The following is a 24,136-nucleotide window of genomic DNA, read 5'->3' on the forward strand; positions in this document are numbered from 1 at the left end:
ATCCGAAATTGATTAGATATAAAAACAAAATAAACATAAGATTTCTACAATATGCTATCTTTACTTTGGTTGGTTAATTTTTAACCGACTTCAAAAAAAAGGAGGAGGTTATCAATTCGACGTGAATTTTTTTTTTTTTTTTATAATATCAAAATTTTTATTTCTTAATTACATAAGTACTAAAAATGCCACTAAAATTGTTGAGTCTGGTAGTTTATAAATTCAAAAGGACGTAAAATTGTTTGTTTATATTAAATATTCCTTAATATTTACATATTCCCGCCCATAACTCATGCGCCGTAAATTAATTGAACGAATGTTCTAAGTTATTTCCTCGGGGGAAGGCCTTAATTGATCCCACAGTTTATTTATAGAAATTAACATATTAATCATTTACGTCATTTTATAATAATCATTGGATGAGATCACTTCTTCCCATGGTGAAAAAACTCCCAAGATTTGAAAGAAATCAATAATCATTCAAAGATCACTGATTCCTGTATTTAGTACAGAATATCTACCGCTAGGTGTCAGTGTGTGAGATGAGTATAGAGATGAATAAATGATGTCATTTTCGTAGATAAAAATATATAAAATATATATTTACGCGACTAATTTATTAAAATATTGCAAGAGATGATATTTTACAAACCACAGTGTTACGGCATAACGGAGAATATCAACCGGAATTACTATCAATGAAATGTAAAAGTAAGTAGTATTTTTAGCATAAAAAAGCTGTTTCTTTCGCACTAACAAACTTTTGTATTGTCTATCCTTCTGTCAGTTACCAATGATAAAAATTCAAGTACAAAATATCTCCAGAATCAAATTAGAACTATGATCTCATATTATTTTTAAGTTTACCACTAGATCAACGAATAGAAAATTTTCTTATGAGTAGGACTTGTGTACCCTATCATTTTAAGTTTGTATAGCAATGCAACAATCACCGTTCGAGAATATTTTCAATATAATAGGTGGTTTGTCGGAAGGTAATGAAAAACCCATGAAACATGGGTTCTATAACGCATTCGCCCTTTTTATATTAACGGTATGTTGCGCTGCGGTTTACGTGCTTTTTCTCATACTTGAGCCTTTCTTCAAGCCATTATTCTGGGCTCTGCTTGTTGGGTCTTTGCTTCATCCATTCAAGTACAAAATTTCAAAGAAATTGAAGTCATGGTTTGAAGATTTGGAGAAGTCGAACACGTCTGTGATATTCGGTTTATTGGTAATACCTGTGAATGTGGTCAATTTTGCTTCTGACACAGTTGGACAACAATTCAGGGAGCATTACAAGGTAAATCATCTCCTTTTACACTTCATATATTCATCTTGTTAATAAAGTTGCATTCTCCATAGAAGTTCTTAAAATATTCAAATTTTATTCCTTGAAATAATCCGTTTCATATTGTATACATCATACTTGATTGAAGACGAGGTAAAAAGTTAATTTCTCCTATGTTATAGCTAATGTATTCTGTTGAATTGTTAAGAAGGCAAATCCAAACATGAAATTTTACCTTCATGCCATATTTGCAACATGTTACTAATTTCCTGTGTGTTATTTTAATAGAACAAAGTTGAGTCATTAATATTCTTGTCAGTAATGTAATGAATCTACAATAAGGAGAATATGTATCTAAACGTAATCCATGCTGTTAATGAAAATTAAACAGTACCTGCTATATACACTTCTGATAATTTAATATATATGGCATCAAAAAATGTTACTTACAAAGCATCTATTTACTCATGAAATATTTTCTGTATAATAAAGTTATACTGTATACTATAAATTATTTACTGATTAGTTATTATAATATGTAATATCTTTGATTGCAGACTGTGATAGCATTGCTTAGTGCAATATTTGTGTTGCCATGGATGTACAACTCGGTGCCACGAGGGTTCGCCTGCCTCTTCTGGCAGCTGACCAGCTTCATCAGTTTCTCCACTATCCTGCTGATTAATGTTTGCACATCATACATAGTGAGTATCCAGTCATGAATAAAATGAAATAAGAATTGCTATTATTTGCTACAACGTTTTACATAATGATGGTTGGTAACATTTATTTGTGATATTCAGTTTTGTACATAGTTTGAAGCAGTACAGTTTTGTCAGTTTTTGAACCTAGTCTCAAACAAAAAAAATTTGCTCAACTCAATGAGCTTGTCAACCTTTGAATTAAGAGTTGAATCTAAATATTAAAATAATTGTATCTTAGTTATAACTTAAGAAAAAAGATTATATGTGTGGTAGTGCTATTTCAATAAATAAATAATAAGTGTTATGCAGTAATCGCCTCTGTGGCATGAGCATCCTTAAACCTTTCCATACATCTGTTTCCTATTCTTACTTGTCTTATGATATACACATCTATGACTTTGAAATTGTCTCTATATCTTTTTCTAGGTTTCCCTTTTCTCCTTTTTCCCTCTCTTTGTACCCATTCTGTTGTTATGTGTATCTATTGTTATTTATCTTTCCAACATGTTTATTGTACATCTATTATTTTTATTTTAGTTTGTTTATTGTCATCACTGTTTTTGTCTGATAGTTTTATTCCATGCATATATCTTTCCATCTTATGCTGACAGAAAGCTGTTATTTATTTGTCTTATTTTCTCATTACCCATGTATTAGCAACCATATGTTAGCATCAAGTCATAGTATTACGGTATATAGTATACGGTATATAGTAGTAGTACAAAGGTATGCTTTTATTATCGAATGTGTATAAGACAGTGTGATTAACAGTGTTTATATACTGAGTTGGTCAGTGGTGGGGGGGTATGCTTGGGGATCTGTTAGAAATAACCACAATAACCAATAACCATCGGAAGGGATAATATTTATCCTGAAAAACTCTATGATAACACTTTTACTTTGGGAAAAGAAGTTCATTCAAATGGAGCTTAAAGCGATATTAGTATTACAAAGAATAATAAAATTAATTCAATTTTTATTCTTTATATATTTTTTTTACTTACAGACATTGACATTTGTTTTGGCATACATCATCAGTGTATACACATTATGGACTCCAGAAAGGGCCAATATATTCCGGTTCACATCTCAAATCCTCTGGCTGGTTATCACAAGTTTCCTAGCAAGCTTGACTGGATCCATCCAAGTATACACCTTTGTATTGTTACAAGCTATTTGCATAACTGGATTTGCTTTAGAAGTTAAAGATGTTCACAAGAAAATGCAGTTACGAGGTATGTGTTCCTAGGAAAATAGGTATTTTAAAGTAAAATAATTCATTACTTCTAAGATTTCAATAAAAAAATAATTTCCTATTTTTTTAAGAAGCTACAAATAGTCCTGTTCAAAATATTGCATATATTCATAATAATAATGATTTAAGATTTATTTATTTAATTTACAGATCCCGAAGCTTCTTTCCTTATAGCACTACACAGGGTGTTCACAAACAGTCACCACATCAATGATGATAAGAATGAAGAAAAAGCTCCAGAATTAGCACCAACTGATGTCAGTGAACAAGAGTCGACCCCAGAAAAGGACACTCCATCCCCAGTCACCCCAGAAACAGTTACCAAGAGAGGGAGTTGGACTGGCAATGAACCCATACAAAGCTCTCCGAGACACCCTAAAATGCTTTACAAAACTCGCACCTTGTCAGCCCTGCCTCTCTCCAATACTAAAATGAAACCAGAAAGTAGATTTTTCGTATCGCTAAAACACCGATCTCTCGATGAAAATTATATGAAAACTAACTTTGACAATGACGAAGAGACAGCATTATACTTCAAATTGTTATTTTTCGGATGCCTCTGTATGTTGGTCTGGAAACATATTTGGTTGTTGCCTGTTATGTTATTCTTTCTGGCTATTCACATAATTAAGAAGTTGTTGGATTACTTTGGTGTATGGTTGTTCTTTGAGAACCAATACAACAATGTTACTGGAAAATTGAAGAGTTGGTGGAATGATAGGTGAATATATTTTTTTTAAATATAGAATCTGGTTACAAATTAATACAATTATTTATAATCATTTATTACTCTTGTTTGTATTCAATGTGCTAATATTAAAAATTAATAGATAAAGGTTTTATAAACGAAATAACCATTGACTATGCAAGTACTGACATGTGTTGCAGGCAATCGGCATTAGTTCCAGCACACATTCGCGGCATCGGTAAGATGATATCCATTTTCAATGCCCGTGCAAGGGATGTGGCGTACAGTTCTGTTGATACTGTCTCCACGTGCATCGTCATCGTTGGACTCATACTGTTCGTCACGATTGCTACTGTATTTATCTGTATACAGGTATGTTTTAGGCTTAATTTAAACATAATTATTATTTATTACTATGGCATACTATATTATTGCTAAAATATATAATTATTATATATTTTAGCAATGATCACAGCCAACAATAAAAACTTAAAATAAAAATTATTTTTCTTATACATAAAATAATATTGTGGTGTTATTACATTTGTTATACTTTTCGCTAAATAGGCATCAGCCATAATATGTTATTTGAATAATGTTACAACTTGCCGTCATACAAAAAGATAGAAATCTAAGAAAAAAATTAATGACCTATTTAAAAAAAACATAAAATCGCATTATCTTTAAAAAAATACAACGAAATTAGTAGGTAATTATTTTTATATATATATTTGTTTTGGTAAAATAGTAAAACATTATTTTGTGAATATTTTTTTAAGATATACTCAGAAGCCATAGTGGTGGTGCAACTGAGCGGCAGCCTGCTGAACAGCACGTACGTTCAGAACAGCGAGCTTCACGCCTATCTACCGGAGGGATGGGAGGAGAAGCTCGAGTCGCTCATCGACAACGCGTACACTTACGGCAGAGAGGGCATCTCTACCACGGTCAGTCGCGAACTATCATTTTTTTTCTATGGTATTCCATCTTCCATTGGGTTAAGCCCAATCTATACATTTTTTTTTCCAAAGTACCAATGAAGTTTACAGAAATGACAGTATTTGCAAACTTATTAGAATACTTGAAAAAGAAATGTTATTATGTTATGTTTTTATATATATTTTTATTTTGTATTTTTTTTTTTATTAATAAAGATTAAATACTAGAAACTTCAAATATAAAAATTGCAATTTAGGGTGTATTTTTTCATATTTTGTGAGGTCAATCTGTCATAATAATATCATATATTAATTTTTCAACGAAAATTATAAACCTATTTAAGATATTACTATTATAGGAAATATTAATTAAATAATGCAGGCCTATATACCATAAGCTTGCTAACATATAAAATATTCTTTCCGCATTCTATTGGACAGATTCAAAGATACGTAAGTTTTACATACATTGTATTGAATTGCAAAGTAGGCAGGAATCTTAACGTTTATTCTTTAATTGTATAGGTTAAAAGCGTACTTAAAGAAGGCGATCCGGAGAAAGTCGCGCGGGTTGAGGAACAAATACTAGAGATATGGGACCGCGTGTACCAGAGCTGGGTGTCTGGTCACTTCGCGGCCTCCATCGGGCCGCAGGTCGACGGCACGGCCATACAAGACTCGTGGGATAACTTTGTGAACGACGTGTCCAGCACTCCAGGTAAGGGTTTGTTGCAATCACCTGCCATTAGAAAAAGTCGCTGTGAAAAATTTAAAGAGTCAATAACTAGTTATTGCATCTTTAGGAGTCAAATATTTTTTTATCAATCTGACAATGTCAGTGGTGCTTTCCAAACACGCCATATAAAATAGATCTTTATTGATGTGCCAATATTTGTTTCTTGCACTTTTCGTCGTTTGATTGTAAATACATATCAAACGTAGCATTTTTACCCTCTCTATATGTACAAATGTTCAAAACATCAGTGTCGAGATTTAGTTTCGATTCATTATCTTACATACATCTATACGTACATACACCTCCGTACATTAATCGCAGTAAATTGTACAATAATAAAAAATATAGCATTTTATGTCTTTTCATAATAAACCATAAAATGTACCAATCCTTGCAACATACACTTATCTCAAATTTTGATCTGTTCAAACATTCATACACCATTTACTAAACTGTCTATATTTTAACTCCATTGTGTACACAATGTGCTAACAAGTTAACAAATGCCCACACTGAATCCCTCTAGGTTTGTTGGACTACTCAGGCATCGTGGCGTGGGTCCAGGCGAACGTGGGCACCCTGAGCGCGATCGCACAGAGCGTGTGGGTGCCGCTGGCGAGCAACGTGTCGCTGCTGGCGGGCTCGCTCGGCGCCTTCACGTCGGTGCTGCTCGGCGGCGGGAGCGCCATCATCAACATGTTCATTAACCTCGTGAGTTCACGCGGCACTACACATTACACACTCAGCTCCTTAGGGCTCGACCATTAACCACGTGAGGCTCGAAAGGGGGTTCGGGTAATGAGACACCTGTATTTATTTTGCGTTGATCGCGCGATTTAATCTAAAAATTGCAATATACTTTGTACCAAAAAAAAATCACGGGATTTTGGGAAGTAGGGGATAGGGTAGTCTTAAAGCTCCCCACATATCACCAGGACGAGGAAGGGAGTGAAAAGGCCACTAAAAAACATCACGTGATTAATGGACGTGTGTTTATCGGGTTTCTACCCAAGCTCCTTTTTCTATACGAGCACAGCACAAGTGGCGCCACTGCACCTGATGGTAAGTGGGGTGGGGTCCAGTAAAATGTCGAATGACGAGAGATGATTACGCCTCGGCAGTCGACACTATTATGCCGACCTGTTAGAACTGAATATACATAGGCTAATACTGGATCGCGACACACGTATGAGGACCACTATGGCGGGTTTTAACACCTAGTGTGCGGTGATCGCTATCCGGACGGATATAAAATATATCCTACCACCAGCAAAATTCATAAATGTAATAATTTTTGAGAGGGTAAAAAATTAATCCTAACATATTATTATTTAGTGGCATAAATTTACTAACATTGAAATCGTAAATAATCTTGAATTAAAAATTCTTTCCTACCTTTTTTATTGTTAATAGTCTAAAGTATCTGAACGCATGAAATAAATTCAGATAAACGAGTTGCTATGAAGTCGAAATAGTAAATCGTTCGCTGAAGGAGCGATACCTAAAACATTTTCTTCTATATCTTAACTATTGTCCTCAAAAAATTCTATTATAATTCTGTGTATTATTATCAGGTGGTATTTTTCACGACCCTGTTCTATCTGCTGGCGTCAAGCAACGCCCTCTACAAGCCAGTGGAAGTGATCACACAAGTACAACCCAACTTCGGACCGCGGCTTGGTATAGCTCTCTCGGTGGCCATCAATCAGGTAATTAAAAATCGTACATTCGTCAAAAAAAAATAGCAACATAGGACATACATCATTAGATATAGAGACTAAAATGTAAATTATTTTGGCATATAGTAACAGATCAATAGTTAGGCAAAAGGTTTCAGAGCTGAAAAGAAATGCGAGCTCATACTAGCCAATTGTGTTGAGTCATTTGTGAAAATTTTGCCTAAATATATAAAGCAAAAAATTTAAAGGAAAAGTAGCGAAGGGTCCATATAACCCGATTCCTGCCAGCTTCCCTTTCGTAATTTATGTAAAAACTTTAATAATGAAAAATCTAATTATCATTAGAACATTTTCCAGACGGCATTTATTTATATTAATACCTATAAAGTCGTGTCGGGTCCCTTTCGGAAAATTTCATCCTTCGTCACTGTAAATTAATATTCACACGCAAGGGCCGCGAAAACAGGTTTTATAACTTATTAAAGATGAATTAATTGGATTATCTCTTTAGGTGTTCAGGGCTTCCTTCAAAATGGCATTGTTCTACGGATTATGGACGTGGCTCGTGCACAATCTGTTTGGCGCTAAAGTGGTCTACTTACCATCAGGTAAGTCACTACAATACAATACAAATACTTTTTATTGTGACGTTGTCTCACAGGTCATATTGTATTAGACTATTCGGACTATGCTAGTGAAAGAACAGAGAGTGCACCTGTGCATTCTGATTTCTGTTGAGATTGGCCACCGTGACCGAAATTCGACTACGAGAGATTCATTCATTCATTCACTCTTTATTATAACCATTTATAAAATTCATCAAATAAACTTAATACAATTTCCGTAAATCTATGGTGTACATTGAACTTATCGTTACAAGTGATGTCTTCCAGGTATGTTCGTAGGTCACTACGTATAGTTTATTACATCAGCCAGTTTCAGAAATGTAAACAAATATCAAACCACCTCATGGCGAGAAGTGGATGCACCTTTGCCTGCCCTTTCTGGAATAAAAGCGTGATGTGTGTGTGTGTTACAACCATCTTTTCACATGATTAATCTTTACGACAAGTTATATATTTTTCTTCTATTAATTATTCTTTATGACCTGTTATATATTTATTCGGGGGTTTATGCTACCACTATTGGGGGTGAGTTTAACGGTTATATTGGTTTCACTGGTTTTACGGCCCAATGTCGACACTCAGGAACACAGCATCATCCAAGCGCGCTTTGGACCAAGTTCCTAAGCCTATGTACCCTACACCGATATACCAACCAAAACCCGCGGTGACATTTGCATACGGGACGGCCCCGAGGTATCTTGAGGATCTGTTAATTCTGCCTTTTTTACAAACACAACCATATCACCACGGAATAAGGTCCACCATACTATTACCAATACATTATTTGATATATCATACTTGTATATTTAACGGAATTTATGAATAGCTATTAGTAGAGATGTAAATTATGAAGGAAACAGGAATATATCTGAGCTGTCTTACGTATTGATAATGTTATAACCTACATAACATCAATTCAGGATGAACGGACCAGCGATAATTACACATAAATTGTAATATCAAGTAACTTGACCTTTTAGTATACAAAATTACAAGCAGATAATACTCGGCACGCCACACATGCACATCAATATTTAGGTTTATCTAGATCGGTGTGTACTCTTCAGTTTACGTCGGCGTCCGCTCTGTAAATAATTCCCGCGCTATACTTACTACAAACCAGAATCCGCAGTCAATAAACTTACAATTAGCATAGTGCAAACTGATAAAAAACAACCATTTCTCGGTCCAACGTTAGCCGGGGAATTATCTTGGGATGATGTTCATTCGCAACAGATGTGACATTTTTATTGCGCGCGTTACATTGTGTGTGTTGATAAATCTGTACGCGCAGTGAGAAAAGGACGCCATCGAGTCTGGAATGGCTTACGCGAATATTTTATTGGTCTCCGCTGTGTTTCTGCAATCAGCTATCGGTGTGAGAATAAACTTCACCAGTTGTCAGAACCCGGAATGGTCCTGTATGAACAATGATATTGTGTACAGCTGTTCAGTCGTCAGGAGTAATGTAAGTATAAGTTATGTGTTAAATATAAAATTTATTATATATTATTGTATAACGAAATACTAAGGGACAATTTTGTTTGTTTTAGGACTTTATCATACATCTAAAAGACTTTTACACGGATTACATAACGAGCGTGACGGTGCAAAATTGCAAAGACTTAAGGATCGTTTTGGACTGTCCAATATTACAGAGAGCGTCGCGTCTCCAACGATTCAAAATAAAGGACATCGAACGGTTGGAATTTGTGTCTCTGTCTAATACTTCGTTACTACAAACACCTCCGGAGGTGACGATAGAAAATGTAAGTGAAGTAATATCGTTGCCAAGGAATTTTTTTAAGAATCCGAGCACACCAAATGAAATGAAATGTTTGGGCTCTGCGACCTTGAGAAAGATTCGCGTCGTCAACACTAAGATAAACTCGATAAACACGAGAGCGATTCATAACGTGGGCGGCGTGAAAAGTATTGAGTTCGACAACGTCACTATAGGAGACATACAAAACCAAGCAATAGAAGCCATCTTAGGCTACGACAATACAGTCTTCTCCATACTGAATAGCAAGATTGAAAATCTCCGACACAAAGCCATTACGGTCCAAAGTGCGACGACGATTGTATCCGAAAATACAATTAGTGACGTAATTACTCATTCTATAAACATAACGTCGGACACTTTACGAATTATTGACAATAGATTTGATGATATAAGTGGTTTGATTGCGAAAGCGGTCTATGTCGATATCTCAAGAAACGACATTGCTGTTCTTAAGAGTAACGCACTCGCCAATGTGAAGTGTTTGAGGAAAAGAACAGTTAGAAAACAATTTAAATTCTCAGGAAATAAAATAGAGAGAGTCGAACCACATTCTTTAATTTTCGATTATAACAGTTGCAAGTCTCCGGGCGCGACTGTCGCCTTTAATAACAACTACCTCGACTGCACGTGTCGGAACATCGCCTTTTTGAACTCGAGGACATCTAGCGTGGAGCTCAACAATTTGGTACTCGATCCAGCTAATAACAATACGTGTTTGTCAGCGCCGTGCCTTCTGCCTGTCGATATAGTAAAGCTATTATTAGAAAGCGACATGTGTCAAGTAAACCTTGACCCGCAGGTCATGTGCCTCCTGTATAACGATAAGCAGGCGACTAACAACGAGGTTACAACCGACGAGGATGTCACCGAACCAGCTCCAACGTTTTATTTAATACGACAAGCGAACTCGCCTAACGGAGACGCCAGCGCCGCCATGACAGCTATAAATAAAGACGACCTTCTGAAAGACAGCCATTTAAACATGACCAACAGAACGGCTATAAAAGTTGTTTTTGACTCATCCAAAGACTTTGTCGAGACTCTACGAAGTACGAGCACGTCTCACAAAAGGCCTACAGAGGAGCCTAAAGTTCAGCCCAATGAAGAATACATAAGTCGTTGCACGGGGACTCAGTGCAGGAACAACGTGGCGTACGACAGACAAAAAGCTTTAGATTTCTATAAATACGTGTACGCTCAGTTGAGGCCGCCGAGGCCTAACGATAAGAAAAAGAAAACTTAATTGTCGTTATTATTTGGTAATAAATAATACACACAAACATTTTTTTGCATACCTATTCCAATAATATTAATTTTGATATAATTATTGTCTTACAAAGACACAGCGCGTTGAACACAATCTTTTTTGTTTATTATTCATAAATTTAATAACAATGAAATCATCCAATTACTGTATTAAAAAATAACATCAATGGATTGTCTCATTTTGTGCTAATATAAATAATACAAAAAGTTTGTAATTAAGACCCATCATTATCAATTTACATACGCTAATGGAGAAATCCGCAATTATAGTAGATAAGAATTTTATTGTACAAATACAGTGGAACTACTTATCTTAAGTATCGTTAGGCATATTTTTATTTGGAAAAATATCGTCTTTATCAAGCATAAGTATTCCTTAAGGCCCACCCACGAGCAAAAGCTCTTGAGCATTCGTTAAATGCATTTACGTAGCCAAACTGGCGGGAATATGCAGAATTACGAATGATTGTTACAAAAAAACAATTAAAGGTCATTTTGAAAAATCTGGACTATCAACATGTTTTGTTATTAAATGATCTATATAATAGTGTTGGTTACAAATTAATATATTATGTATTTTAGAAAGACAGGTACAGAATCAATAATATTACTGGCTTTTTCATTACAATACTATCGAAATAATATTCACATTATAAAAAAATTTAAACAACCCAAGTAAAGATAACATATTGTCGATTTGATGTTAATTGTAACCAAATTTTTGTTCCTTATAATATCTAACTTTAAAAACTATATTGAGTTATTAAACTTGTCTAAAAAATTAAGTTACTCAACAACAAAACAAAAATATTCCTTACAAATCTGATAGAGAGGGTCAGTGTCCAATGACAGATAAAGAATGCACGATTTACACTTACGTCATCGTCACAACGGTGCGTGTGTGGGAGGGAGATAACGATACAACTACTACATCAGTTTTTGTCAAATGAATAACTGTCATTAATCGATGAACATTAGTGGTGTTTTCACAAAATGATTTCAATTTTGCGTATTAAATAAAATAGAAGATTACATGTAACAAAACCCTTGGCCAATTAATTGAAAAACATTATACCACATTAACTAAGAAATTTTAAGTAGAAGGTTGATCCCTTTTATACGAGTGTATATCTATCATCATAAATCTATTTCTACCGCTAAGTATAAAATAAAAGCGCATCTGTTAAGGATGTGAAGGAAATAGTAGGCGACCCAAATACTAGGGATTGGAATTATAACATCGAGCACTGTTCAGGGGTATGCAGAACTTTTTAAATATAAAGTGCAGGAGCAGCACACATCGTGGGGGTCACTTGCCCGTCTGATGATTTCATGCCCCTTTAAATGACCACATATAATATGACCTTTGTCAATATAATATTATGTTGCAGTACTCGCGGCAGTGCTAGGCGCCGCGCCATTCCTCGGGCCGTACTTGGCCGGGATCCCAGCGGCATTAGACGTGTGGCTTCAAGGCAGACCCCTAGCTGCCCTGCTCCTACCGCTAGCCCAAGCAGCACCCATCGCTTTTCTCGATGCCGCGGTTTATGCTGAGATTAAAGAGTAAGTTTGTAAAGAATAAAAGATACATAAGCATTACTTCTGTCAACACTGCTCACGAAGAAAAAATAAAAGGCCTTCTTCATATCGTTCTACTTTGATACCGATATTGGTATTTTTATCCGGGCACAGCTAAGTGTCTTCACTTCACTCTACCTGATGATAATGGTTAAAATGTTGATCAATAAGAGGAGTTATCTCTCGATAATATCAATATACTACCTGCATTTACTAGTCATTTTTAAGAAATCCTTTATATCCGATATGTAAATGAACTATTATGTATTACGTTATAGCGGCGGTCATCCTTACGTGACGGGTTTGGCTATCGCCGGCGGTATTTTCTACCTGGGTCCTGAAGGCGCGATCCTCGGCCCTCTACTCCTGTGCTGCATCATGGTAGTCCTCAATTTGTCCTCCACGTTCCTCAGGGACACGCCGTCCGAAGAGCGAGCCGCTTTGCACTCGCGCGTCAGGTAAATACGTTCTTATTAAGGATATCCGCCATTTTGAATATAGCTTCCCACCTGTTTTTATGTGATTAACGGCCGATTTCAAAAAGCGAACACTTACTTATTTCAAAAAACGAACAATCGCTGCGTTCTAATGGTTTGTGAAAATGGACCAATCAGAATAATGTTGCGTGACAGAAAACTTCTTTTGATTGGTTCTTGCTTTTAATTCAAAGTAAGAGATTAGAAAGTACATTGAAATGGGCTGTAAATTTTCATATTATGCTACGTAATACTCGTATAGGATACAACAAGCTGGTCGATGATTAATATTTGAAAGGTAATATTGAAGCATGTTTGTGTTTCTGAATTTTCTTGATCGAAATATTTGTGTATATTTTGTTATTCGAAATGTATTTTGTATTAATTACACGTATTATTGAATATTTTCACTATTCTTGTACATAATGAGATTATGTGTTTGACGTGCCTTCCGTAGTGTAACAGTTTAGTCGTGTTTCTGTTGTGAATAATATAATTTTTCATGTTTAAACTTACAGTACTGTAGACGAGACATTTTATAACTTTTCTGTTGATTTAGGTCATTATTGGGACTGTTTTAAATAAGGTGTGTATAATTTTCGCTTAGTATTACCCAACGTTAATGTATGCACGATTTTTAATTATTAAGCACCTTTTGTACGCTATATAAAGCAATTTTCATGTACGGGACCATGGTAATAAAATGTTATCCAAATATATTAGTGATACAACGTAGTAGTATCAAATATTCTTCCTACGGTAAGTACTGTTCGATTTGTTAGCATGCAATATATTATCTTCTTGCATCTATGGCTGCATGACTTCTTCGTCAAAGGAAATCATTTTTCTATGCCATTACGCAACTCTAATATTTTATTTAAGGACACTAAGCGCATTTATGTGATTTAGAAATATTACTTCGATCGTGTACAGACGACGCTAGCTGTTGGCTCATCGCTCACGAGCACGCTAGTCAAGTGAGAGTCATTTAGCGACCGCACGCCGATCATAAATTAATGAAAGCACTTATAAACTTTAAAAATTAAGAGATGAATTGAGTTTAGATTATGAATGTTTGAAACAAACAATTTTTATTTGTTGTAATGTGTTGGCGGTTGACATTAAATTTTTGAATGTTTGTATTTTTTTTGCCATAGACATTATTCAACCTAAATTGATTAGTCCATTGAAATGTTACATTTTTTAGGCCTTACCTTGCATTTTTTAGAGGACGCAATTTTATTTTTTTTAAGTGTAGGGGGGGTTAATGTAAAGCTAAAACCAAGTTTGTGGGGTCGCCACCCTTGTCCCACGGCCACCATCTTGAAAATAGGGGTTGAAATGGTTTTACGATGTATCTCTTAAACTATTTATCTGACAAAAATGTATAAACATTTTTGTTGCAAATTAAATTCTCTACAACTTTTTTGGTCCAGTAACTTTTTGTCGTAGAACTATAAATAAAAAAGTTATAAGCGAAATGTTAAGAAATTCAATGTTAAGCAATGTCCATTGCAACGTCATCAGAACATGTGTTTATAAGGTTCATAATACTTTTTTTTGTACTTGAGTACATAATACTTTTTTTTGTACTTGAGTACAAAAAAAAGTATTATGAACCTTATAAACACACGTTCTGATGACGTTGCAATGGACATTGCTTAACATTGAATTTCTTAACATTTTCTTTTATAACTTTTTTATTTATAGTTCTACGACAAGAAGTTGCTGGACCAAAGTTGTAGAGAATTTAATTTGCAACAAAAAATGTTTATACATTTTTTTTGTCAGATAAATAGTTTAAGTGATACATCGTAAAAACCATTTCAACCCCTATTTTCAAGATGGCGGCCGTGGGACAAGGGTGGCGACCCCACAAACTTGGTTTTAGCTTTACACTGACCCCCCCTACACTTCAAAAAAAGAAAATTGCGTCCTCTAAAAAACGCCACCCCGAATGTAACTTTTCAATGGACTAGATAAACATTCAGAATTTAAAACGTTGCTAGGTATTGGTTAGTGGATATTATTCATGTAAATGCGTTTTATATTATATGTTGTATGTCGAGCCTCTTCTATATGTAATTTTATTTACTTATGTATAATTATTTATAATATTTATTAACAAATTGATGTTTTTTTACAGACTCGGTGCTTATCTGTGATGGCTTGCATGGAACTACTAATATTATGACCCAATCTAGTGTCAATTTTAAAAGCAATGTTCAAACATCGTAGTACGTAATATTTTGACGGCGGATAATCTCAGTACAACTTGCTAAAAACGTTTTAGTTTGTGAAAAAAAACACTAACGATTGCTTCTTATGAACTAATTTAAGTGTTTTAGGTAATAAAACATCTAGATATGCACTAGATGGTTGAGCTTAGCTCGATATGAATAATTCCATTAGTTGTTTGTGACGTAAAATAATCAAAATGCAACTGCACTTTGCACATTATTAAAGAAATTCATAACGATTATTACTAAATAGGATTTTTTCCAAAGAAAAAATTATACGAAATAGAGGCTAATTTTGTATGCTCTCTTAACAATAAATATGTAATTTTACTAAACTGTATAAGAAGCTATTATTTTGTAGATATTTTTGTGTTTAACAAACAACCATTTGTGCAAAATAGAAGATCTTCCAATATGAATATTCACCCTAATTATTATGAATTAAAAAAATAAATATATGATTGAAATGCTTTGTTCAAGTAACGCCTCGAAAACGAGAGTTACAATGGCGCTTAGTCACAAAAAGTCAAGCTTTTTAAAATAATTGACATTCGTCTTCTCACGGCTTGTGTGAATGCTTTTTAGTATCTGTCCGTGGATTTCCAGTGATAAAATAATTCGCTTCATCTAACCAGAAAGTTGCATAGAATAAATAACCGTATTGCACGGTATTAGGAATTATAATGTATTAAACGCTATTTTATTTATCGATATTTATTTTTTTGTGACAGTAAAATTTTGTAATTTAATTCTATGACTGATCAATGCTCGCTTCTAGTCTGTTTATGTTATTTATTATTTTTTCTTGTAACGCGATAAAATTTTAGGATCTGCAACCATGGGTCTCTACGAAATTTGATGTGATTAGTTGTAAAAAATGGTGCTTATTTGATGTTAATCGCTGTAAGGTACGTTGCGAGGTTACGGCCTTATTGATTATTTAGTTATTGTGTTGTGTAAAACAACTTATTTGTGTAGTCATAGTTAAGTTGTTAACATTTTAACATTGCAAATAAGCTGAAATTAAAAATGAAGTATTACAACATGGATCTAAAATTTAAATTAGAATTAACAGGCTGAGCTATGTTTACACAAGTTCTAAATAAACTTGATATGTTTGTAACAAAATGATACAGCTCACAAGCTACCCCTTAGTTGCATTGTCGTAATGATAGCTATTTATAAAACTAATGGACGTTCTGAAAAAGGGTAGATATTTAAATCGACTGTCGCGGTCAGTTACTTCATTCTAAATAAGCGCTTTATTTGAGATAAAATTCAATCCCCCCGTGACCACGAAGGCTGCAAAAACTTCGAAACGTAAAACTAAAATATTAAAACCGCGATAAAATCAGAAAAATAGTTTAATTTTAAGAGATAAATTGTTAAAATAAATATCCGATTACTAAATTATCGTTTAATAAGAATGAAGTAATTGGCCTATTTATTTTTATTTATATTTTCATAGAAAAGTGTACGATTCATGGTCATGGTAGTGTTCATCATGACCTAATACACTTTTGATTGCAACATTATGTTGTAATACAATATAATTATCAAGTACTATCAGTAATTTACAGGCAAATTGCAAAAATACCTAAACATTATGAATTTTTATAATCTTAAAAATATGTAACACAAGTATATACGATTAAAACAAATAACATAATCATAAAATATAGAAATTGGTAATAATGAAAAATCTGCAAAGCCCTTACCAGTTTATAAAGAGTCGTCCAAAGATTAATTTAGATTTATTATTGTATGATATTGTATTGCAGGTATTTATAATTAGTTCGTAATAAACGCACGCATATTCGCATTATTAAATAAATCAATTCATTTGCAATTCTGTTGTTTTTATTTAACACTGATTTAAAAATATACCTTTCAATCAATGATTAATCTAAAGTAAGAAATGATCAGTCTTACTTATAAACTTGTTTTAGCGTTAAGAGATGGTTAAGAATTGCTTAAATACCTGTCAAAAACATCACTGATTCCTAGTTTAAACCTTATTAAGACGCAAGATGGCGGGTTTTTTACTTACAGCTGATTTAGTAAATTTGTGTTTTAACTAAGCATAGCTTTACGAAATTTGTATAAATAAGACTGGATATTGTTAAATACTGAATAACATTATTAAGGGAATTGTATGTATACAAAATGAAAACTACGTCAATACAAAATCAGTTTATGTAATATTGATATGTGATTAACTTCTCCAGTTCAGTGGGTGTTAAATTCGTTTTGCTTGTATATTTCACGCGGATATGAGGTTGCGTCACAATGAACCCATTGTTCTCGAAATGTCCATCATTGGTATTGGTTTCGAGCCATAGGAACAAAACAATGGTGTCTACTCGAATATCCACGTTATATTGCAAACCGTTATCTGGTCTTCCTTCTGTACGTTTTGATACACTTATCTGTAACAAGAAATTAATAGTCGTTTTCAAACATTGGAATAGATTCGATAGTCATCAAAGCCATGAGGCTTTGATGACTATCGAAGACTTTCATGAGAAAGTCTCAGAAGTAGAGAAGGCCCGTGTCCAGCAGTGAGACAATATATAATACAGGTCTAATATTATTATGGATATGATTATAAATCAATATAATAATCTCTAGACCATTACTTAATACATAAAGAAATTAATAATGCTTTTAAATAAAGTTATCATATAATCACCTGTATACGAGGCTCTTTTAATCCAACAGCGTCTTTCAAAGACTTAGGAAATACAAAATTAAACGGTGACGATGTAATTCCATCAGCTTTAAGAGAAAATTTAACGAATATCTCTTCCTTATTAGGTTCATTCCACAAATTTATACTTATATTCTGCTTTGTGGATCTCAAAGGTTCTGCTTGGACGACATAAGTTTGTGATCTAATAGGAATTAGACTGCTGAAGTTAAAAATGTCAACTGTTATTTCTCCGTTAACTATCGGAACAAATCTATCGTTTAGTAGGTAAACATCGACATCGCCAGAAAGGAGCAATCTTGGAGACACTAGTACAGGAGCTAGGAAAGATTTTGCGTAGTAGTGCAACATTTTCCATTTACCGCCGTACTCTGAAAATAAAATGCACTTTAATTCTTATTCTTTTATACATAGTGCTCATAATTGATTCGAGTTAAAAAGCGTAGTTGAATTCCAAACAATACTTCGTAATTCAAGGTGTTGAATAGTGTTTCTGCTGTTTATGGGCGGTTATATTACCATCAGGCGAACGGTGGGCTCGTCTCAACATTCAAAGCAATAAGAAAAACAGTTTTTTTTTTATCTTACCAATACTAGACCAAGAGGGGGCTTGCCACACGTCGTTCAGTTGCCAATACATCACTCCCATTGTGTGCCAGGTAGCCTGATTTTGACGATAGAATTCCGTTTCAGCTTTTACAGACATTGCTTGGGATATCTGAAATTTTCAAATCAATGAAGCATAACATATAATGCCTCTATTCGCTATATCTATACAATTCTTAGGTAAGTAAGTAGTTCTAATTAATTACGATTGTCGGTAAGCATCTTTTAGTGATTTTGATATTAATCATATTAAAATTCCATCTTGTAAATTTTTATAACTTTCTTTAGCAAAATTGCCTATTGCCTCGGTGGCGTGGTTGTATTACGGTACGACGGCATTGCTGAGGTCTCGGGTTCGATCCCCAGATCGGCCAAAGTGATATTGGGTTTTTCTACTCAGTATCAGCCCGGAGTCTGGATTAAGTGTCTCTCTATCACCAAAGTAGGGGCACCAGTGGGGCAGAAGCAGCTCACCAGTGGGGGACAACCCTACCTTCATGAAAGAAGAGATAAAAGCTGTGAGTGTGTGGTTCTTAAGCAAAATATTACATACCTGACTATAGAAAACAAACTTTTCGAAATACTTCGTATCGTTCTCGTCCAACTTCAATCTTTTCCCGATTTGTTGTTTCATGTAAGTGAAACCATTTGGCAAATGTTGTCTGTGACGTATGAATACACTGTCAAAACTAAGATCTTTAGGGTCCTGCGTGGCCGTTTTCAATGTCGATATAGAAGGTAACGATTGTACACCGTATTCTGATGCAAATCTAGTTAAAGGATATATGTTGAGATTCCAGTTGTCAGCCATATAGTTGTAGTAATGCGTGTCTCCATAATGAGCGTCATAAGGGTTGTTGGCAATATATCCCTCTCTTTCTGATTCCAAGCCATTTGAAGGACTTGAAACTAGGTACCTCCTACCAGGATCCAATGATTTTACTATAGGTTGTATAGTTTCCACGTACAATTTGATATACTCTTCCTTATATCTTTGGAATTCTTGAGGTCGTGTGTACCAATTACCACGTAGCGCTGCTTCGTTCTCGTTGTTACCAGCCCACAGCGCAATCGACGGGTGATGTTGTAAGCGTACCACAGTTTGTTCTACTTCAGTTTTAACAGAACTACAAATATTTACATTAATTTTAGTTATTATCTAACATAAAAACCGTTCTTACGAAAGTAATTCACCTATATATCTCCATTAAAATAAATACAACTTACTTCAAAAACTCTGTGTCGATTGGATACATGGCGCATGCGAACTGAAAGTCTTGCCACACTAATATACCCAGTTGGTCGCACCTTCTGTAGAAATAATCTGACTCGTACACTCCACCGCCCCACACTCTTATCATGGACGTGTGTACATCCTTTGCGGCAGTTAACAAGTCATCAACTGCAAATATAAAGTCAATGATACGGGATTATGTATTGATTGCAAACAAATCAATATAAAGTGAAGTATTATTCTTTTCACAAACGATACGTAGGCTGGGCCCTTATTAAAATTTTAAAGGTTTTTGGTAACAATTCGAAGAATAGTCACATAGCGACTATTGCGTTTAATTTTACTAGTTAGTGTGGTTTCATACGAATATATGACTTCTTCTTATAAAGTCTTAAAAATTAAAAATTATTATCTTTATTTTGTCTAATACTCTTCGCTATCTGTTCGACTTAAATAGCACAATCCGAAGCTGTGACGTGGGAATATCATGTAGTAATATGGATTTATGAAAGTTAGAACCCATACTTCTCTTTCTATCACTGCCGAGTTCTGGAAGAATGTGTGCCGGTATCCAGTTTGAGCCTTTCATAAAAAGTGGGTACCCGTTTACCTTGAAGTAAAACGTCAATCCTTGACCAGCTGTGGTGTTACCTGAAGATGGTTGTTCGTAAATATTATTAACTTTTATTAATATGTCCATCTTAAATATTCAAAAGAGTTTTGAAATATTATAAACAAATAACATACAAAACATCAGTACTCATTCAAATACGTACCCAAATATTTAGTTGCATCCTCTTCTACCAACTCTATTGTTCTAAAGCCAATTTGCAGATGCTTGTGAGATATTTCTCCGTCATTGATAGTTGACAAATATACATCCAAGTCGTAAAGAGCTTGATCACCATATCCATTAGGCCACCACAGTTTGACGATATTCTAAAATAACGAATTTGTTTTAATTAACCGAATTGATTATATTTTACTTTTTTATGAATTTTCATCTCAAATAAATGAATAATTGTTTAAAGTTTTAACTAAGTAACCTACTAGAAGAGCCTACAAATCCTTATAACTAGTAGAAGGTTTAATAGATATCATAAACGCATTAGGAGGTTGTCAAAATGTACATAATAAAAGGTTTTCCGATTCATCCATTTTAATTAATATGCCTATTCCCGTTGTTCAAACTACTAGCAAATATCATCTTGATGAAGTATGTTGACAGATTTTATCAAAACCTATTTCAATTACAAATACAAATAATATATACCTGACTTATAGTCATGCTAAGATCCGCTTTTGAAGTTCCATCATCATTAGTATTTATATCCAAATCCTTGCCTATAATGTACTTCTGATTGCCTTCTAATTTTAATGATGCACTCATATAAGATTTTATATCTTTCTTATTTCTACTTGACTCAATATGAGCTGTTATTTTAATATACCAAAACGCATCATCCTTTTCGATGTGCGTAGTCACCGATCTCATTATTATGTTGTTGTAAAACTCTATTGTCACGGGTTTCCTGGAAAGTTTGGGAATCTGTTACATACTTTCTAAACACAACAAAAATCATACAAAGTATTTCATGACTTAGAAATCAAATCTAGGATCTCCGAAGGGCCATCAGAAGAAGAATGCTACGTCCATATAGATATAACAAATTACCAAAATCCGACGGAGGGGAAGGCAGGTCCCCAATCCCAAGCAAACGACGCTTGCATCTTCCTCAGTTGGTTTGCATGACACTCGCCATTATATTGGTCTGGTACGCATGCTGGAGCTGTAAAATACTTCTCAGATCTACTGTTAGCTACTTTTATAGGCGATTCAAAAACCACAGTTAATTGGTTTTCGCCCAGCTGAAAAATGGAAATTCCTATTATAGACATATTTCAAGGATTTAAACATTAATTGGTGCTATTTCAAACAGTACGAACCTTCAGTTGCTGTTTAACATCAAAAACATATCTAACAAACATATTGTTAGTGGTGCCAATTGGATGATCATTGAGCTCGATGTAAGCAACAGTGTCCAAGCCTTCGAATACCATGTGAGCAACTAAACTGTTCAGTTGCGACTCGTTTACTGAAAAGATATATTCTTACTTCTTATTAATATTATAAATACAAAAGTGTGTAAAAATATTTGGATGTTTCTAAGTTTATTAGAAGTAATCGTAGAAACAGTTGAATGAACTTGGGTGAAATTTGGCACAGGCATAGACTATGCTCTGAATTAGTGCATAGGCTATTATTGCCTAGGCATTGAGATTTTTGTCCCTGTAATTGGCTCTCATAAGAAATAATGGAATTTTTCGCTGGCGTTTTAATCACTTTTGTCACGGGAAAGCCTTTTTACGCGGGGCGGCCACGAGAAATATGTAATGACAAATTTTAAAAGTCACTATCATTCCCCTTCTCTTTCCCGTTTAATTTAGGATCAAGGCAACACGTGTTTTTCGTATATTGCAGAATGAATTTAACTTGCTTTTTGCGATTAGAAATCTGTATGCAGTCAGCCGTCCCTGGCGAGTTCAGTCAAGATGAAACTACTTATAAAACCTGCAATAAATCTTTGACCTGGAAATCGAAACCAAGTTAGTCATCAGCCGATATATTATGCTGCACTGAAGCCAAGGAACCATTAATAACAAATGAAAGGTATATGAAAAACGCTTTATACAAAATACTTGCCATTAAATTTCCCTGTATAAGTCCATGTATCGTGGGCGACCCAGCGTGTCAGCACGTCATTGAAACCTGACAGGATATCACCAATAACGCTTGCCTTGTGCAGATCGGTGTACACGCCACCAGGTACCGAGCCGCTGATCTTAATTGCTGCAATTTGTCATGAAAATACTCATTCTATTTTCAACCTTCTAACAATTTAGGATATTTAGGTACATATTTAAATTATAGTTAAAGTTTACTGGGTAGACCATCGCAATGTGTATTTCTAACGCCAAGCAGCAGTGGGCATACACAGTTGTGTTCCGGTTTAAATGATATGGTAGCCAATGTTATTACTGGGCATTATGAGGCTTAACATCTATCTCAGGATAATGAGCGCAGTGGAATGCCAAGCAGTTTTTTTAAAACTGAATGACGAGACGCGCTTGTCGTTTGCCTGATAGTAAGTGATACGACCGCCCAAAAACAGTAAATACATCATGCAACAACTTGAATTAGAAATTATTATTTGGTATTCCACTGCGTTCGCCATCCTGAGACATGGAGATGTTGAGTTTTATGTACAGTAGTTACACTGGTACCAAGGTAGACTCTCACATATGAGACCCCTACCATTAATAAATATTTTGTAATTCTAAGATCTGTGTGGTATTGCTACTGTTTATGGGTAGTCGTATCGTTTACCATCAGGCGAGCGGCATGGTCGTTTCGTCAATCAACAGTAATAAAAAAATGTCGCCAATTACTTGATTATTTAATTCAAACGGTTAGAAAAATTAAGAAATGTTATTGTTTAAATTTTACCTTATCAACATCCAATCCAAATAAACTTAAATATCGCTTTATACACGAGACAAACCCACATTGTCAAAACAGAACAGTGATTTGCAAAATTATGCGTTTAATAATATAAATACGTTCTTATAAATATTGTGTCCGATATTTTATTTCGTTAAATTTCCATATGCGGTCACTAAACTTCGTACCTACAATATGTATATACTCACATTCATTTTTGTTGCTCACAGTCCACTCTGCGTTAGTTAAATCCAAGACTGAAGTAAATACATTGTTAAAATTTAGTACTATACTCGTAAAAACTATATAAAACGTCTTCATTTTGTTCCAAATGCTATCACAACCGATAAATTATTCGTCACGGCGTTACGCGCGACGGACGAGCACACAATAACAATGCTCCTTATTTGCTGACCGCCGATAAGGAAATGTTTTCAATAAATGTATCATATTTGTGTTACTTAACATTTTTGCATTGGAGGTGAATGGACACATCTGCTCTCCCTTTCCTTTTTAACAGGTTTTAATGCAGTGATTTGTTATGTGTAAATCTTAGAGCCGATTTTTATAGTGTAAGATATACCTATATAGATACTAACGAATGTACACATCAACCTGATGGTTGATTACCACCCTTGATCACCAGGACATCGGCCATATTTATGAAAATAGGCCGATGAAATAGGTATCAGGTAGGGGGAAGGAATTTATTTGGTTCCCAATATTTTTATTCATAGAAAACACAAGCAAAGCCGCCCTTGACCGTCGGTGACTTTTTCGCTGAGCATTAGAATCTATTTTGCTATAGTCGGAATAAATTA

At 34.5% G+C, this 24,136-nt stretch overlaps 3 protein-coding genes across 5 annotated transcripts; 2 read left to right on the plus strand and 1 right to left on the minus strand.

Annotated features, from left to right (window-relative positions):
* The first annotated feature begins 786 nt into the window (after positions 1–786).
* Positions 787–17,112, plus strand: LOC115446911 (transmembrane protein 245). 3 transcript variants are annotated; one of them, XM_030173747.2, is made up of 14 exons: positions 787–1,303; positions 1,849–1,995; positions 3,002–3,230; positions 3,401–3,971; positions 4,139–4,310; positions 4,718–4,885; positions 5,402–5,594; positions 6,139–6,323; positions 7,187–7,321; positions 7,803–7,899; positions 12,361–12,532; positions 12,826–13,005; positions 13,583–13,609; positions 15,170–17,112. In XM_030173747.2, exons 1-13 carry the CDS (start codon positions 941–943, stop codon positions 13,602–13,604), a joined length of 2,634 nt encoding a protein of 877 aa, XP_030029607.1. In that variant the 5' UTR covers positions 787–940; the 3' UTR covers positions 13,605–13,609; positions 15,170–17,112. The 3 variants fall into 3 exon arrangements, with proteins under 3 accessions (XP_030029607.1, XP_030029609.1, XP_030029608.1); XM_030173749.2 differs by having other exon boundaries at positions 6,157–6,323; XM_030173748.2 differs by lacking the exon at positions 13,583–13,609 and having other exon boundaries at positions 788–1,303.
* On the plus strand, positions 8,931–11,136 carry LOC115446912. The gene is made up of 2 exons (XM_030173750.2): positions 8,931–9,385; positions 9,471–11,136. Exons 1-2 carry the CDS (start codon positions 9,239–9,241, stop codon positions 10,944–10,946), a joined length of 1,623 nt encoding a protein of 540 aa, XP_030029610.2. The 5' UTR covers positions 8,931–9,238; the 3' UTR covers positions 10,947–11,136.
* A 329-nt stretch (positions 17,113–17,441) lies between the features above and the next one.
* On the minus strand, positions 17,442–23,756 carry LOC115446930 (beta-mannosidase). The gene is made up of 12 exons (XM_030173777.2): positions 23,525–23,756; positions 22,518–22,664; positions 21,761–21,909; positions 21,489–21,682; positions 21,087–21,345; positions 20,590–20,752; positions 20,339–20,464; positions 19,807–19,981; positions 19,133–19,706; positions 18,562–18,691; positions 17,956–18,344; positions 17,442–17,692 (listed from the first exon to the last, which is right to left on the minus strand). Exons 1-12 carry the CDS (start codon positions 23,634–23,636, stop codon positions 17,453–17,455), a joined length of 2,658 nt encoding a protein of 885 aa, XP_030029637.1. The 5' UTR covers positions 23,637–23,756; the 3' UTR covers positions 17,442–17,452.
* Between the last annotated feature and the right edge of the window lie 380 nt (positions 23,757–24,136).

Source organism: Manduca sexta, chromosome 13 (genome assembly GCF_014839805.1).
Source record: "Manduca sexta isolate Smith_Timp_Sample1 chromosome 13, JHU_Msex_v1.0, whole genome shotgun sequence".
NCBI lineage: Eukaryota > Metazoa > Arthropoda > Insecta > Lepidoptera > Sphingidae > Manduca > Manduca sexta.

Bases quoted from the DNA above. Each gene is read 5' to 3' on its own strand.
- LOC115446911 (XM_030173747.2), top strand. From the start codon at position 941: ATGCAACAATCACCGTTCGAGAATATTTTCAATATAATAGGTGGTTTG. The intron at 1,304-1,848 runs GTAAATCATCTC...CTTTGATTGCAG, and splicing joins AATTCAGGGAGCATTACAAG to ACTGTGATAGCATTGCTTAG. The intron at 6,324-7,186 runs GTGAGTTCACGC...TATTATTATCAG, and splicing joins TCAACATGTTCATTAACCTC to GTGGTATTTTTCACGACCCT.
- LOC115446912 (XM_030173750.2), top strand. From the start codon at position 9,239: ATGGCTTACGCGAATATTTTATTGGTCTCCGCTGTGTTTCTGCAATCA. The intron at 9,386-9,470 runs GTAAGTATAAGT...TGTTTGTTTTAG, and splicing joins GTTCAGTCGTCAGGAGTAAT to GACTTTATCATACATCTAAA.
- LOC115446930 (XM_030173777.2), bottom strand. From the start codon at position 23,636: ATGAAGACGTTTTATATAGTTTTTACGAGTATAGTACTAAATTTTAAC. The intron at 20,753-21,086 runs GTATATATTATT...TCGTTATTTTAG, and splicing joins TTAGCATGACTATAAGTCAG to AATATCGTCAAACTGTGGTG. The intron at 19,707-19,806 runs GTAAGTTGTATT...AAATATTTGTAG, and splicing joins ATCGACACAGAGTTTTTGAA to TTCTGTTAAAACTGAAGTAG.